Source organism: Sphaeramia orbicularis, chromosome 16 (genome assembly GCF_902148855.1).
Source record: "Sphaeramia orbicularis chromosome 16, fSphaOr1.1, whole genome shotgun sequence".
NCBI classification, from domain to species: domain Eukaryota; kingdom Metazoa; phylum Chordata; class Actinopteri; order Kurtiformes; family Apogonidae; genus Sphaeramia; species Sphaeramia orbicularis.
In genome coordinates this window covers 15404935-15423161 of record NC_043972.1, presented here as the reverse complement: position 1 = coordinate 15423161, position 18227 = coordinate 15404935, and the positions used below count along the sequence as shown (strand labels likewise).

General features: G+C 34.4%; 1 protein-coding gene across 1 annotated transcript in view; it reads left to right on the top strand.

Moving 5' to 3' along the window:
- The first annotated feature begins 10594 nt into the window (after positions 1–10594).
- The window catches only part of sim1a (SIM bHLH transcription factor 1a), a 49115-nt gene continuing 41482 nt past the window's right edge, over positions 10595–18227 (top strand). The window contains exons 1-2 of the mRNA XM_030157075.1: positions 10595–11179; positions 16776–16858. Coding sequence (XP_030012935.1) covers positions 11005–11179; positions 16776–16858 — 258 coding nt within the window. The 5' untranslated portion in view covers positions 10595–11004. The remainder of the gene's footprint in view (positions 11180–16775; positions 16859–18227) is intronic.

Below are 18227 nucleotides of genomic sequence, written 5' to 3'. Positions count from 1 at the left end.
AAAAAAACAACAGAATACATTGTTTATAATTATTTACACACAGACAACATTTGAGCAACATTTTTGCTGGATTTTTGTCTGGTACACTGGTCACTGTGTCAGATTAGATTATTTAATACATGCTGCTCCGTGCCATCTTTCACATACAGTCACGGAAAAAATTATTAGACCACCCTTGTTTTCTTCAGTTTCTTGTTCATTTTAATGCCTGGTACAACTAAAGGTACATTTGTTTGGACAAATATAATGTTAACAACAAAAATATCTCATAAGAGTTTAATTTCGGAGCTAATATCTATTCATTTTCCATGGTTTTCTTGATAATAACCAAAATCACTTCAGTTCTTACATCAATATCTATGGCATTGTTCTGATAAAAACAGTGCTTTTAGACATTCCGTGTTTTCTTTTCTGTCTGTTTTAGTCACATGATACACACAGGAGTTAGTACTGGATTGTTTTTGATAACTTTTAATGGTCTAATAATTTTTTCCATGACTGTATGTGTAATGTATCTGGAAAGAAGCTGCTAAAGATCAGAGAAATGTAGATTAAATAAGGGTGTGCAGATCAGTCTGTGTGATAGCGGGTGTGTTGTGTTCAGAAAATCTTGAAAAGAAAAAGAAAATAAGCGTGGACCTGTTCATGGTCAGATGGAGATGACAGTACCCACTCATGGCCAATAATTTTGGGGAATGACACAAGTTTTGCTCTTGCAAAATTTGCTGCCGAAGATTTCTTTTAACAATTTCCACCTGTTCTGAAGTGTGTTGAAGAACAATTAGAAGCATTATATAGTTTTCAAAGATGTTTAATGAGAAATAAATCGCATTTAAGCAAAGAAACCATTTGTGTCATTCCCAAAATGTTTGGCTAGGAGGGTAACTGTCATGCAACACCAAAAAAAATCATTTAATCAGTGTGTCTTCAGGCAGATTAAATAAGATAACAGGATAAATTGTGGTTCCTAACTCGACACCTTACATCTGTCGGATCGGGCTGAAATTGTGGAGTCTGAACCTGGCATTAATTTGGCTCACCTGCTTTATGAACAGCCCATATTTTTACATATTAACTCCACCAGCCTCCCATTATCCAACACCCGCTCTGTGTAGAAGGGACGAGAACTTCTCTATAGTCTGTTTTTGGATTATTTTACAAAATTAATTTGCAATAAAAATAAATAAAGGTGTTTTCTGCTGCTAAACCAGAAGAAATGTAGCACAATATAAATAATTCTACAATAAAGCACTCAATCAGCCGGTTGTTAAACTGAGTTCAGCAACCGTTCTGTGAATCTTGTGTTTCAGCGTTGATCTTGACCAGAAATATAACATATAACATGTCAAAGACCTCGATCTTTTACGTGTTATGACCACTGTGGCCTTATGGGAAAATATCAAAGGGTAAATGTTGATCAGAGAGGGAGTCGAGAGTTTATTAAAGACGATACATTTATGTGTCATACTGGCATGCTGGATGAGTGTTTAATACTTGTGATACAAGTAAAAAAAAACTAGTGTTGAGATTATTTAGAATCAAACACTGAAGTGACAAATAGGAGGTTGGTTTCAGGACAGAGAGGTGATGTCACTGTCACAGGAAGAAGGTACAGAAGTGATTTAACCTCCTGTGATCCAGGAAAGTACAGGGGTTGGACAAAATAATGGAAACACCTTCACCTCAAGATGATAATGCCCCAATCCATACAGCTAGAATTGTTAAAGAATGGCATGAGGAACATTCTAATGAAGTTGAGCATCTCGTATGGCCGGCACAGTCCCCAGACCTCAACATTATTGAGCATTTATGGTCAGTTTTAGAGATTCAAGTAAGACGTCGATTTCCACCGCCATCGTCTCTAAAAGAGTTGGAGGGTATTCTAACTGAAGAATGGCTTAAAATTCCTTTGGAAACAATTCACAAGTTGTATGAATCAATAACTCGGAGAATTGAGGCTGTAATTGCCGCAAAAGGCAGACCTACACCATATTAAATTATATTTTGTTGATTTTTTAAGGTGTTTCCATTATTTTGTCCAACCCCTGTACAAGTTCTGGCAATTTTTATTAAATAATTGCCTATATTGGAAACATGATGCAACAGTTTTTTCAGACGCTTTTTTTATTATTTTTTTTATGGAACATCCTTTGCAATGGACAGTTTTTTTTGTGTGTGTGAAGCTGTGAAACTCTTGTCCACAAACCTGGACAGAAAACTCATAGGTGGGTCTTAAGAGGTTAATCGTCTGTAGTGCATTTCAGGTAACCCTCAAAAACAACCACTGGTGACCAACAGCATCTACTGATCTAAAATGCGAATACCTTATAACCCAGTAGTCCTATCAATACAGTTAATTAATTCAGATAAAAGTATCAGTAACAAAATATCATGGATACTAGTCAAAAAACTGACATGTACCATTTTACTTCACAATGTTTACTTTAATTTTACATACTTTAACCCTTAAAGACCCAAACATCCATGATCATCTAGAACTTTGTACTGATCTAAACTGTTTAATACACTAATCCTATCAATACATGGAAATAATTGGTGTAAAATTCAGTTTGTCATCTTTTCATGGTCATCAGATTTGACCCATTTAGACGTTCAGAGGTTCTGTAGCGAACGTGGAAACACTGTCATTTTCTACAACATTAATTCACCAATAAACCCACGTTGTTTGACAAATGAGAGTGTTGTAGATGCTTGTTTATATGTTCAGTTAATGAAATATTTTCCAGAATAAATCACTTTTTTCAGTTTTATCTGTTCTGATATAATAACCTTTGAATTTACTGTTAACTTTCATGAACATCTACATGATTAGTAAATTAAATATAGGAAAATCACTTCTTTTTACTGAAAAATGCATAATGGAAAGGATAATATTATAATAAATGTTGATTAAATTACTAAAGAAAGATAAATGGTGAGAGAAATGCATTTGAATGTAGCTACAAAAATAGTTGTTAACGTATGTGAATCTACAGGAGCTTCATTATCAGCAGTTTTTCTTAAAAACCCAGAAGGTTTCTCAACTAACTAGATAGTTTTAGCTGAATTCTGAGAACAGAAGTGTAAAGTTTACTATTCTGAAATGTGTAATATTTAATTTAACCATCACTAAAGGATCTTTCCATTAAAAGCATCACCTCATTTACAGACCAAATCTGTCTCTTTTCTCTTTTTACACCCACTACAGTATAAATGTTCTATCACGGATCGTTACCAGTATGACCAGTTCATTTATATTATTCTACCTTTATTTAACCAGGAGATCCCACTGAGATAAAATAAAGGAGACGCGTCCAAAATAGCAGCTGTACAGACTCAAAATGTACTAAAACTTGACATGTACAATAAAAATCAACAATAAGACAGAAGAAACAATGACCTCTAAATAAAAATATCCACATGGCTCCTTCATGTTATTCTTTATGATGCCCCTAAACTTATCAGATGATATGAATGTCTCTTATTTTATGCATTTGTGCAACTATTTCATGCCATAGATCTGTCAAATTCCACATACATTGAAATGCAGCAACGTGAAAGATTTTCTGTTTCTACTCAGTGAATATGTTTAAATCGCCAATAAATATTTAAACTCGTGTGTGTTTTGTCTTCTACAGCAATGTCTGGATCACATTTTATCATCTCTGATATCCACAACAACACAACCAGATGTTGCATTTTCAAGCCCAATAACAGGAGTATAAACAGAAAACCACCAACAGTCTGTGCACTGGGTTAGTTTTACTGCAAACAAGATACTGTTTAGTTTAATCTGAATACATTGATTTTTTTGTTTTGTTTTTTTACCACTTGGGGGCAGCTCAGGAAGTACAGCAAGTTGAAACAGTTGTTTTCTTACAGACAAGCTAAAAACTTCTAATACATGTGGAGTTGTGTATATGGAAGAGGATTAGGGACACTGGGGGGAAAAAAATAAAAATTAAGGTCTGATATATATGTTTTTATTATTATTCTGAGAAAAGTCAGAATTCTGAAGAAAAAAGTCAGAATTCTGAGATTAAAGTCAGAATTCTGAAGAAAAAAGTCAGAATTCTGTAGAAAAAAGTCAGAATTCTGAGATTAAAGTCAGAATTCTGAAGAAAAAGTCAGAATTCGGAGATTAATGTCAGAATTCTAAAGAAAAAAGACGGAATTCTGAGGGAAAAAAAGTCAGAATTCTGAGATTAAAGTAAGAATTCTGAAGAAAAAAGTCAGAATTCTGAGAGGAAAAAAAAGTCTGAATTCCGAGATTAAAGTCAGAAGTCTGAGGAAAAAAGTCAGAATTCTGAGATTAAAGTCAGAATTCCGATAAATGACTATATCTGACATTTTTAGATTATTAATTTTAAAGCATCAGTGTTAGTTTAACCTACTTTATACTCAGTTAAATGTAAAGTTGATTCAATCTAAGCTCATGTGTGATTAAACAGAGATAAAGGACATTCTGTTATAAAGTACAGGTTTAATTCTTCTGATAAATGACTATTGCTGACATTTTCAGATTATTAATATTGAAGCATCAGCATTAGTTTAACCTACTTTATATTGAGTTAAATATAAAGTAGGTTAAATCTAGGCTCATGTGATTAAACAGAGAAAAATGACATTCTATTACAAACTACAGGTTTGATTCTTCTGATAAATGACCATATATCTGACATTTTTAGATTATTAATATTGAAGCATCAGTGTTAGTTTAATCTACTTTATATTGACTTAAATATAAAGTTGGTTAAATCTAAGCTCATGTCTGATTAAACAGAGAAAAAGGACATTCTGTTACAAACTACGGGTTTAATTCTGATAAATGACCATATATCTGACATTTTTAGATTATTAATATTGAAGCATCAGTGTTAGTTTAATCTACTTTATATTGACTTAAATATAAAGTTGGTTAAATCTAAGCTCATGTCTGATTAAACAGAGAAAAAGGACATTCTGTTACAAACTACGGGTTTAATTCTGATAAATGACCATATATCTGACATTTTTAGATTATTAATATTGAAGCATCAGTGGTAGTTTCACCTACTTTATACTGAGTTAAATATAAAGTTGGTTAAATTTAAGCTCATATGTGATTAAACGAAGAAAAAAACCTTTTTTTACACAAACTACGGGTTTAATTCTTCTGATAAATGACTCACATTTTTAGGTAATTAATATTGAACCATCAGCATTAGTTTAACCTACTTTATATTAAGTTAAATATAAAGTAGGTTCAATCAAAGCTCATATGTGATTAAATGAAAAAAAAAAAAAAAAACATTCTGTTCCAAACTACGGGTTTCATTCTTCTGATAAATGACCGTACATCTGACATTTTTAGATTATTAATATTGAAGCATCAGTGTTAGTTTAACCTACTTTATATTAACCCTTTCATGCATGAATTATGAGAACTTTAATCAAGATTTTTTTTCTGGAGTGTATTCCTAGTTTATTCCTCTTTCAGCATGAAAAAAATATCAACGCGATTGATTTTTTATTAATCTATTTTTCATGGAGTTACAAAAATGTTCACTCAGCTGGACACCATGTGTTTAATTTTAGAAACAAAGAAACATGTATTTACAGATATACTATGTGAAAACTATGAAATAAAAACATTTTTAATGCTGCGAACCTGATGTTTTCTCACATTTTCACATACCTGCATGCTGATAGTATGCCAAAAAAACAAACAAACAAGCAACTTTTGTTTAAAAAAAAAAAAAAAAAAAAAACTGTTTATTTCAGTCTAGTAACAATTATTAATTTTTTACACTCAAACATGTTACTGCAGATCAGGTTTATCTAGAAGAGCAAAGTTGCAGTAATGGTATGAATTGCAGTGTATGGGATGATGCACAAAACAACAAATCCATAAATATACAAGAAAACACCTTTTTTATCAGCTGCCCACTGTAGTGACCTCTATGCATGAAAGGGTTAAGTTAAATATAAAATTGGTTAAATCTAAGCTCATATGTGATTAAACGAAGAAAAAACATTGTTACACAAATGTTTTCAATGTTTAAGCTTTTAATGTCTTTTTTGTTTTTTAGTTAAACATTGCACAGTTTTTCCACTAAAAAGCTACTCATCACTGCATTTTTACTTACTTTTTTTTTTTTTTTAAAGCAGTTTGAGGATAAAAATATGAGGAAACTACTGTAATTTCCAATAATTTATTCATTGGGTAAACTCATCATCTAAGAAGGGATTGAAGATAAATATAATGTAATAAAAAGCACAATATTTGCTTGTGAGCTGGAGTGAATAGGAAGAATAAAGTGATCTAAAACAGAAATATTAATCTCTTTGAATTAATAAAGTACATTACAGGACTTTGCAGCAGTTATTTTCTGCCCAACAGTCCAGAACTGCATCTCAAACCCCAGAATCCCATCCGCAGCTTGTGTTGAAAACTTGACTTTGAATATGATCCATGTGCTTGTGTGGAATATTCACAGAAGGAGCAGAGGGGCCTTAATCTTTTAACTGTATAATGAGCTCGTTTCTGCGCATATCTGGGCTAAGTCCGTCCTGACTCCCGGACTTAATCGTGTGGAGTATTTTCGATCGTCTTATTTTCCACAGACTCAGTCTAATTATCAGTAAATATGGAGTTGAAGCGAAGGTTAAACACGCGTCGACCGCTCCGTGCGCCTACAGCATCCCGGATGATTTGCTCACCGCAGGCTGGATCCCATTACCGATCCGTACCCGCGGGCGCGCACACAGCAGCCGACAGAGGGGGGAGGGGGGGGGTGATACCCGCTCGGCCGGTCTAGAGGAGGACAGCAGCCTGGGGTTTATAGGGAATCCACTGAGTCTACTTTAAAAACACTCTAATGCTTCTGAAATTATGGACTTAAATGCGTAAAAGATGCGTAAAAATTGCGTAAAAAGCAAAGAGACTTGTTAAAGCTGATCCAAACCATCACCTGGACACAAGTTAGAAAATATTATAATTCCAAGAGCAACATTTACTCTAATTATCTTCAGTATTAGCATCAGAAAAGACTTGTAAAAGCCTTAAAACACTTAAATTACACATACGGTGCGTTCACTGTCACCTAAATCCACTCCCTATAATAAATAAAACAAACCCTATACAGAGGCCTCAGCACAAGATACTATTATTAGACTATATTTATCCCCATTAACCAAAAGAATCTGCTCATCCAAAATGTTAAATCACTTCTCAGCCACTAATATATGTTAGAACAGAGAAAAGTGGAAAAAAAGTGTCTTTTTCAGCAAAATATAAACAGAAAAACAAGCTTCCACACTGTCATCTGTCAAACTACATGGGTTTTATTGGTGAATCAGTTGTAAAAGATGAGTCTGAACGACCAAAATGACACATCTGATGCCAATGAGAAGCTACAAAACTGAATTTTACCAGATTTATTGAAAAGTATTGATAGATGTTCTAGAAACACTGTCATTTCTGCAACTGATTCATCATTAAAACACATGTAGTTTGACAAATGCTGATGATGTTCAGTTAATGATATATTTAGTTCAAAAAAGCCACTATATTCTTCTGAAACGTTGAATTTACGTTATGAACATCTATGATCAGTAAATTAAATATAGGAAAATACTGGAAATTCACTTAAAAATGCAAAATAATCGTAATAATATAATGATAAACTGTGGTAAATCACTTAGAGAGGCTTAAATTAGAGGGGAAATGCATTTGTAAGGTACCATAAATATATTTATATCCATTTACCAAAAGAATCTGCTCATCCAAAATGTTAAATCACTTCTCAGCCACTAATAATATATGTAAGAACAGAGAAAAGTGGTAAAAAAGTGTCTTTTTCAGCAAAATATAAACAGAAAAACAAGCATCTGTCAAACTACATGGGTTTTATTGGTGAATCAGTTGTAAAAGATGAGTCTGAACGACCAAAATGAAACATCTGATGCCAATGAAAAACTAAAAAACTGAATTCTACCCGATTTATTGAAAAGTATTGATAGATGTTCTAGAAACACTGTCATTTTTGCGACTGATTCATCATTAAAACCCATGTAGTTTGACAAATGCTGATGATGATGTTAAGTTAATGATATATTTTGCTGAAAAAAGTCACTGTTTCTTCTGAAACGTTGAATTTACATTATGAACATCTATGATCAGTAAATTAAATATAGGAAAATACTGGAAATTCACTTAAAAATGCAAAATAATAGTAATAATATTATGATAAATTGTGTTAAATCACTTAGAGAGGCTTAAATTAGAGGGGAAATGCATTTGTAAGGTACCTTAAATATATTTGTAGGTATTAAAGGGTTAAAAAGTCTAAACATTACAGGTTTTAGATTTTTCAAGCATTAGTTCAGGCTAATATTGAAACAGATTATTATTTTAATGCAGTAATGCAGCACTGCTTGCATGTGTTTACCCATATTTTGTTACTGTAGCTGTAAATATTGAACAGATATAGACATGAAAGTGTATTAAATGTAGCTGAATTTTCAAAAAGAGGGTTCTTATTGCGTAATTCAAGCTCATATACTCGTCAAGTTTTGTTGACAGGAAGGAAAGTGAGTAAACTTTGTAAGGTACCATCAAAGTATTTGTAGGTATTAAAGGGTAAAAAAGTCTAAACATTACAAGTTTTGAATTTTTCAAGCATTAGTTCAGACTAATATTGAAACAGATTATTATTTTAATGCAGTAATGCAGCACTGCTTGCATGTGTTTACCCATATTTTGTAAGTGTAGCTGTAAATATAGAACAGATATAGACATTAAAGTATATTAAATGTAGCTGAACTTAAAAGACAGGGTTCTTATTGCGTAATTAAAGCTCATACACTCGTCAAGTTTTATTGACAGGAAGGAAATTGTGTAAACTTTGTAAGGTAACAAATATATTTGTAGGTATGAAAGGGTTAAAAAGTCTAAACATGACAGGTTTTCGATTTTTCAAGCATTTTTCAGACTAATATTGAAAGAGATTAATGCAACACTGCTTGCATGCGTTTACCCATATTTTGTAACTGTAGTTGTAAATATAAAACAGATGTAGACATTAAAGTGTATTAAATGGAACCAAATTGAAAAAGGGGGTGTTTATTGACTGTCCAGTGTGTAATTCAAGCTCATATACTCATCAAGTTTTGTTGACAGGAAGGAAAGTGAGTAAACTTTGTAAGGTACCATAAAAATATTTGTAGGTGTTAAAGGGTTAAACAGCATTACTGTTCATACTAATATTGAAACAGATTATTATTTTAATGCAGTAATGCAACACTGCTTGCTTGTGTTTACACATATTTTGTAACATTAGCTGTAAATATAGAACAGATATACACATTAAAGTGTATTAAGTGTAGCCAATTTTTTTTTAAAAAAGGGGTTCTTATTGCGTAATTCAAGCTCATATACTCATCAAGTTTTATTGACAGGAAGGAAATTGTGTAAACTTTGTAAGGTACCATAAAAATATTTGTAGGTATTAAATGGTAAAAAAAAAAAAAAAAAAGTCTAAACATGACATGTTTTAGATTTTTCAAGCATTAGTTCAGACTAATATTGAAACAGATGATTATTTTAATGCGGTAATGCAGCACTGCTTGCATGTGTTTACCCATATTTTGTAAGTGTAGCTGTAAATATAGAACAGATATAGACATGAAAGTGTATTAAATGTAACTGAATTAAAAAAAAAAAAAAAAGAGGGGGGGGGGGGGGGGTTTATTGACTGTCCAGTGTGTAATTCAAGCTCATATACTCATCAAGTTTTGTTGACAGGAAGGAAATTGTGTAAACTTTGTAGGTACTATAAAACTATTTGTAGGTATTAAAGGGTTAAAAAGTCTAAACATCATAGATTTTAGATTTTTCAGACATTAGTTGAGACTAATATTGAAACAGATTATTATTTTAATACAGTAATGCAGCACTGCTTGCATGTGTTTACCCATATTTTGTAAGTGTAGCTGTAAATATAGAACAGATATAGACATGAAAGTGTATTAAATGTAACTGAATTTAAAAACTAGGGCTGTTATTGACTGTCCAGTGTGTAATTCAAGCTCATATACTCATCAAGTTTTGTTGACAGGAAGGAAATTGTGTAAACTTTGGTATTTATATAGAAGTTCTGAATGCTGTTAACTCCAGGGAGAGAAAAAAAAAAAAAAAAAAACAAAAAAAAACTCCATGAAAACTGAATCCAGCGTGGGCCATGGGGTGAACATTTCACCAGACATCCAGTCCCAGAACACCGTGGAACGCGTCGGAGCGCACGACGACCAATAGGAACCGCAGCAGCTGATAGCGTCGACCAATGGGAGCGGGTTGGGCTGCAGGGGGCGGGACTTGGAGCCTGCAGTTCTGGATGTGCTGGTATCCATTAAATCTCATAAGATGAGCGATATGCTGGGCTTTTTGGAGATTCTGTCTGGATACAATCAAGGCCAACAGGTTTTAGTTTAGACAGTTTGGGGGGGAGGGTTTGTGCGCGCACAGGTAAGAGGACGGACTGCGTGGAAAAAGAGGGAAAGAGGGAGAAGTTGTCCACAAAGCCTCCACATTTGTGCAGAACATCCACAGAAGTGATGTTTTGAGTTGGGTCCTGTCTATAAATAGAAGTCTGTCTGATGGTATTTGTCCTCCTATAGGGTCCGATGCCTCCTGCGGATCCACAGGTCTCCACGCCATCAGGTATGATGGATCTAAGCGCGTGCTGAGTCCCACCAATGGGCTAAAAAAAAAAAAAAAAAAGCAGCATAAATCAGAACACCCAGGATTTAGACGCGTCCACTTTCGAGCGCAACACCTGGAAATATGGGAACGTTTTTACGCACGGGCGGCTGTGGATTTTAAAGGGAGAATAAGCAGCTCCACGCGTGTTTGGAGACGCCGCAGCTCCGTGGGAATGCTATGAGACAAGTGGACAGAAGAGTGAGAGAGAGTGAGTGAGATCCAGCCCGGATAGAGAGAGGAGAAAAAAGAGAGAATTCAACATGAAGGAGAAGTCGAAGAACGCAGCTCGGACCCGGCGGGAGAAGGAGAACAGTGAGTTTTACGAACTGGCCAAACTGTTACCGCTGCCCTCCGCCATCACCTCCCAGCTGGATAAAGCCTCCATCATCCGACTGACAACCAGCTACCTGAAGATGAGGATAGTGTTCCCTGAAGGTAACACCACCTGGATTTATTTACAGGAAAAAAATAATCTGAAGATAAAATTAAATAACATATGCGCGTAAAAGGACCTGAGCAAATCACTTCATATTAGTGTGTTAATTTTTCTAATAATTATTATTGCAATTTGAATTATTCTTGGAGAGAAGCTAAATAGTAATGTCAAAAAAATCAGATTGCAATTTATTTTGTTTGTTTGTTTTTGCAGCTGTTATAAAAAAAATTAGAGCGAATCCAAATTTACGCATCATAAGCTGCATTTTTCTGTTGTAAAAAATAAATAAATAAATAAATAAATAAATAAAAGCATGATTATATGTTTTTGCTTGGATGTGTTTTGTCACATCTGGAGAATACTATTAGCAGGCCAAAAATGTGCAAATAAAACCACAACACAGCCGTATTTATTTATTTGTTTTTTATTATGATGGCATTTGTTGCACATATTAACAGCGTTTTCAATAATTACTGTTCAGTTCGATCAGTACTTTTTTGCAATTATTTTTCCTTATTTTAAAATTAATATAGTTAATTGTATAATTTTGTGCTGAATAAACTGTAGAATATCATATTTGACTTTTTAAGAGTGGGAAAAAAAAACAAAACAGGCCTTATGTGAATTATTATAGATTTAGGAAAATGAAAAGAAAAAGCAAAATAATCATAAATAAATAGGATTTGTTGCGTAAAATCCACGCGTAATGTACCTATTTGATTCTCCTCTGCGTTCAGGCGGTGTTTTTCTGTAAATATTTGGTGGCCTTCAGGTATGATTTTTTTATTTTTCTTTTATTCCAACATCATTTTATTATCCCTCAGATCCGTCTAATTCTACAAACAATCGAACATCATCATATAATCGAACATTTTCCTCCTAGTTTCATACATTCAAACCCTCCCATCCCCACTTTCCCACCTCCACCTCCACCTCCAGTCCGCCTGTTGTCCCCAGCAGTGATGTGGTTTCTCTTCGGGGGGCCCCTGGTGGCCCCTGCCTGCAGATTAGCCGTGATGAGGCTCCATCCTGCGTGACTGCTGCAGAGCCGTGGATATTAGTATGATCTGCACGTCTGATCCCTCAACATATGGAGCTCCTTGTAACAGTAAAGGAGGAAGGTGGAGTGAAACACAAAGGGAACTGGAGGCTCCACAACACACACATTTAGCTCTATTTTTTTTTTTTTTTTTTTTTTTAACACCCACAACATCCAGTGACGTGTTATTTGTACGCAATTCATCATATCACGTTGAATATATATATATAAAATAATGCAAATATAGAATCCATATTTTAAGATTTGCAAGAAAATATAGTCAAATATTTACATCCTTAGACATACTGTGAGAAGAAACACACCACTTTCATTTCTAATCGACCAAACAAGCTGAAATCCACGCACTCGAGGCCACATATCCACGCGCACACGCACAAATATTTCAGAAGATTAACTTCATAAAGAGCCAAGAGAGGGAGGAAACAAAAAAAAAAAGCTTTAACCGCTGCACATGGAGTTATTTGACTGGAATTCCCATCAGATTCGTGTTAAATGGTTTGCACAAAACCAGAGAGAAAAGAGGGTGGTGGTGGTGTTGGGGGGGGGGGGGGGGGGGGACAGATTTGTATGCGCCAAATTTTTGCGCACGACATTATTTAACCGCAGGAGTGGGATGGGATGGGATGAATCCACGGTCTTTTCTTCAGATCGGGTTTTTAGGAAGTGTTATGAGGCGTAAAAATCAGGAGAAACAGTGTGGTACATGGTGCTCTCACAGGTCTGAGTGGGTGCCAGGCCGCTGTCAGGACCCACAGGCCTTCCACCGGCTGCATTTCTTGCGTGGCTGGTACGTGTCGAGCTGTCACGCTGTGCAGTTTCACACGTGTGGCAACAGACGCATCCTCTACTTCACTCATAACCCCCCCCCCCACCCTCCTCCCCCTTCCATCCACCCCCACATTAATTCACCTTTGCTGTTTTTTAAAAGGCCCACACCTCCACTATTATCACACACTCAGATCCACGTGTGATGAGTCTGAGTGTTTTTTTTTTTTTTTTTGTGGAAGTGGGAGAAAAAAAAAACATCTAAAAGTGCTCTTCTTTTTTTTTTTTTGTGAGGGGGGGGTTCTTTTTTTCTGTGACTTGATGTGGAAGTGTGTGACAGTGTGTGTGGGGATGTTGGGGGGGGGGGGGGGGGGGGGGGTCGGTTTTATTTATGGAGCTCAGACTTGTCAGGAGAATGACCTTTAACCTCTGTCGCTGTGTCCGTCCGGGGTTAAATTACGCGACACCCCACACTGCAAAGATCCTGCGCAATTTCGCAAAAACACATGAAAAAAAATTATAAAAACATTATAATAAAAAACAGCAAAAACCAAAAAAAGACGTTATATTTCTATCATACAAAAACCAGACTGTAATTAAAGATTATACGACAAACTGTAAAATTCAAACAAAATCAAACATGTTTTATGTGAATTATTCTATATTTATTTATTCATGTATTATTTGATTTTACGTTGTACTTTCAGTTTTGATTGTCCTTATGCATGCATTAGAATAACAGTTAACATCTATTATTATTATTATTATGTAGTTAAATAAATCATTATTATTTTTATTATGATCATCATTGTTATTATTAGTGGATTTCAGTCAAATTAAAATAAGTTGATCTTTAAGAATAAACATATTTTTCGGTGCTTAATGTTGTCATTTTATTTAATTTTACTTTAATTTATTTGTATTTTAGTTTCTTTTGATCCATTTACATTTTGGTTTTTAAATACAGATTGATATTTTCATATTACCCCATAAATGATACCATACTATATAATAGTAATACTAAAATATTATAATTCTCATATAATAATGTAATGAAACTAATTCTAAAAATTGGATTAAAGACAAAGAGCGAATAAAAAACGTTAATTTGAGATTTTTCGTTTTTTATTTATGTAGCCAATAAAATATATAGTGTTTAATTTATTTATTTTTTTCTGTATAGGTCTAAATATTTTAATTCTTAGTATCCTAAATGAAAACTGTGAGTTTTTGGTTAAAATATTCCATGATCACAGAGGATGTTTACGCTCACACACAGAGAAGACGGATAGTGTTTTAATCGATTAGCTAATCCATGCATGTAGATCGAAAATAAAGCCTCCTGTATCATATCTACTCAGACAAATAGAATGAAAACAAAAGGCTCTTCTTATATTTTATTTGCGACTTTGCGTCATCTAATAAAACCATCAAATAATAAACTTACTGGAAACATGCAGCGACTCAAATAAATGAATAACATTTACACTGAAACAGAACACATTAATAATTCAGATGCTCAGACTGAGGCTTTATTATATTTAATATCTTATAAAAACACCTACAGATGAAGCATGGTCCACACGCAGCAGGTCAAGTGGAACAGTCCTGCACGACCCACGCAGTCCACGACCCGCACTGGGACCCAGGTCTTCAACCAGTTTAATTATTATAGTTAATTATATTAGTGTCAGGAAATTATTATTATTATTATTATTATTATTATTATTATTATTATTATTATTATTATTATTATTATTATTATTATAGCATTAAATAATCCCATTTCCTATATAGAAACAGTGATTTAAGGACAGAGCTCTTTGAAGTCAAATGATCCTTTATGCGTAAAATTCTTCGCTTTTTTCAGTTTGTGCGTAAAAACCAAACTGACCTGATTCCATGCGCCTTAAATGAGCGTTTTAGTTTTTTTCTTTGTTTTTTTTTTTTTTTTTTTTTTTTTTTTTTTTTAACTTTTTCGTGTCATATGTTACTATGTCTCTTTATATTGACTTGTGCATGCTCCTCCGCAGTGTTTCCGGGTCTAATTGGATTGCTTCTTGTCCAAACGCGGAGTCTATCTGTGCTCCGTGCGCAGCGCAGAGGCGGCGGGGCGCACTGATCCCCGCATGCCGCCCTGTTTACTCTGCAGGCCGGGATTTGCATTTCAATGGGCCGATGCTGCTGCTGCTGCTGCTGCTGCTGCTGCTGCTGATGATGATGATGATGATGATGATGATGCACAGACTCAGGCTCCTGTTTGCCTCTGTCAGCTGGTATTTTTACTGCTGCTGTGAGGGCTTTATGAAGAATATTTTCACCCCGACAGCATTTGTGATCCGGATTCTGTTCAAGTCCCAGAACCCGGATCTATTTTAGGGTTCGGAGTATTTTAGGAGCTGGAGCACGTTGGAGGAGATTGTAGTGCTTTGGGTTTGGACCTGGATGGTCAGTGCAGCTTTAACACACAAGTTGGGCCTTATAAACATTTCCCTGCAGACATTGCACAGTAGCCTCACATTATAACACAGCTGTGCAGAAACAAGCTGCTCTATTTGATTTTTTTTTTTTTTTTGCCAAAAGTTAATAATTTTCCTTATAAATAGATGCAATTTAATGTGTTTTTAACCCTTTCATGCACAGTGGTCACTACAGTGGACAGTTACTCTATAGCTTTACTCTTGTATATTCATGGGTTTTGTTGTTTTAGTTCCATATCAGCCAACACAGTGGACACTTATGCATCGTCTCATAAACTGCAATTCATACCATTATTGTAACTTTGCTGTTCCTGATTGGTTCTTGAAGTGGAAATCAATTGTTAATATTTATTTTTTGCTTATTATCTCCATGAAGTGAGTAATAACTAGTATTAGAATATGTTAAAATGTGAGAAAACATCAGATTAGCTGCATGGTTTAATTTCACTGTTTTCATATCACTTTATGATATTGGGTTTTAAATACATGTTTCTTTGCTTCAAGAATAAAATTCATGGTGTAGCTGAGTGGACATTTTTGTAACTCCATGAAAAATAGGTTGATTTACAAAAAATTTCAATCACATTTTTTTGTTTTTTTTTTCATGCCTAAAGAGGAATAAAAAACACTAAGGAAAAAAAAAATCTTGATTAAGGTTCTCATAATTCATGCATGAAAGGGTTAATCTTTTAAATTGTAATTTATAGAGATCTGTTTTTTTTTTTGTTTTGTTTTTTGTTTTTTTTTAAAGCAGGTTTTGTGCAGATGCAGTCAGGGAAAAAATTATTAGACCATCAAAAGTCATCAAAAATAATGGTTATGCAATCATGTACTAACTCCTGTGTGTATCATGTGACTAAAACAGACAGAAAAGAAAACATGGAATGCCAAAACACTGTTTTTGCCATAACTATTAATGTAAGAACTGAAGTGATTTTGGTTATTATCAAGAAAACCATGGAAAATGGATAGATATCAGCTCTGAAATTAAACTCTTATGAGCTATTTTTGTTGTTATCATTATATTTGTCCAAACAATTGTACAAGACATTAAAATGAATAAGAAATTAAAGAAAACAAGGGTGGTCTAATAATTTTTTTCTGTGACTGTAGATGCAATTTAATGTTTTAAATCTTTTAAATAGCAATTTATAGAGATCAGATTATTAAAAAAGAAGGTTCTTTGCAGATATTATGATATAGAATGAAAAATAATGTTACATGAGAGTGGTTCTTGGTTGGTTTCTTTGGTAAATGTGTGTTTTTATTAATCATATTTGTGTATAACAGGTCTCGGGGAGTCCTGGGGTCATGTGAGTCGGAGCACTTCCCTGGATGGAGTCAGCCAGGAATTAGGCTCTCATCTCCTACAGGTACAAACATACAAACATATTCACGTTTTAAGCGTCAGATGTTGTTTTACTGGTATCTTAGATTGTTTTGCGTCGACGTTTCCATCTGTCAGACTGAGAAAAGCATGTGAAAAAGGGGCGGTGACTTATGATTATGTCCTCGAATAATAAGTTAGTTGTTACTTTACAGAATAGTTGAAAGGTTTATTAGTGTTTCCAAAAGCACCACAAACACCAAGATGTTCTGTTTACTGCCACAGAGGAGGGAATATAATAGAATATAACAGAAAATATTCACTTTTAAAGAGGTTGGACTCATCTTTCTTATGACTCAAACCATTCTTAAAATATTTGGGAGTAAATCTGTAGTTCTAAAAAAAAACACCTTGCTCTTTGTTAGAATTCATTACTACACTAATATATACTCTATAAAAGTCCAAACGTAGACTTGTTCATAAAACATGAATGCAAGTGGAGAATTTGGGTGCGCACACGCCTTCCGTTTGTGGAAACTTCCCGTATTAATGTGATTATTCTCTCTGGTTGGTATTGTTGTTGCTACAGACTGCGTGTGTGTGGTTGAGTGAGTGCTACCGGCCGCCTCCTGCTGCCTTCATTCTTGTGCTTTAAGAGTGAAATGAGCTGAACACATTCCTGGTCACGCACACAGCCTCAGTCTGTCCTGCAGCCCCTCTCACATCAGCAACAACACAATAGAGCACGGCTGCGGGGCTACGGCTCGGCCCAACGCCACCGTGGGCTGGATACGGACAAAACCAAAACGCCTCGGCTGCTACTGCTCACACCCAAACACCAACAGGAACAGCTTTATGGAGACACACACGGAAATAAGACATCCAGAAGAACAGGAAGCTATTGTGTGTGTTTGAAAATCTGAACGTCTCAATACATTCCAGATGAGCATTTCTTAAAACGTATACCAATCCAACTTCATTTGTAAAGCACTTTAAAAACACTGCAGTGGACCAAAGTGCTGTACAGAAGAATAATTAAAACCAAAATAGGAGAATAAAATACAGAATAGATTTAAAGACATAGAAACTGTACAAAAAAGAAAAGAAGTCCTATACAGAAGAATAAAAGAAGAATATACGTCGATTTTAAACAGAAATTACATCCATATGTGAGTATTTAACATGTTTTTTTACATTCTGGATCTTGTTGTCCTTAACTTCTATCGATATCTGTCATTATCAGTAATTTGTTTGAATTTCTTTTAATTTATTTAAGTCAAATCTGCCCCGTGCAATTTTAATTTAAACCCCAATCCACTTTATTTATACAGCGCACTTAAACAATAAGAATGTTTCCAAAGTGTGCCACAAAATCTTGTATCATAAAATGTGAATTTCTTTCTTTTTTTTTTGTA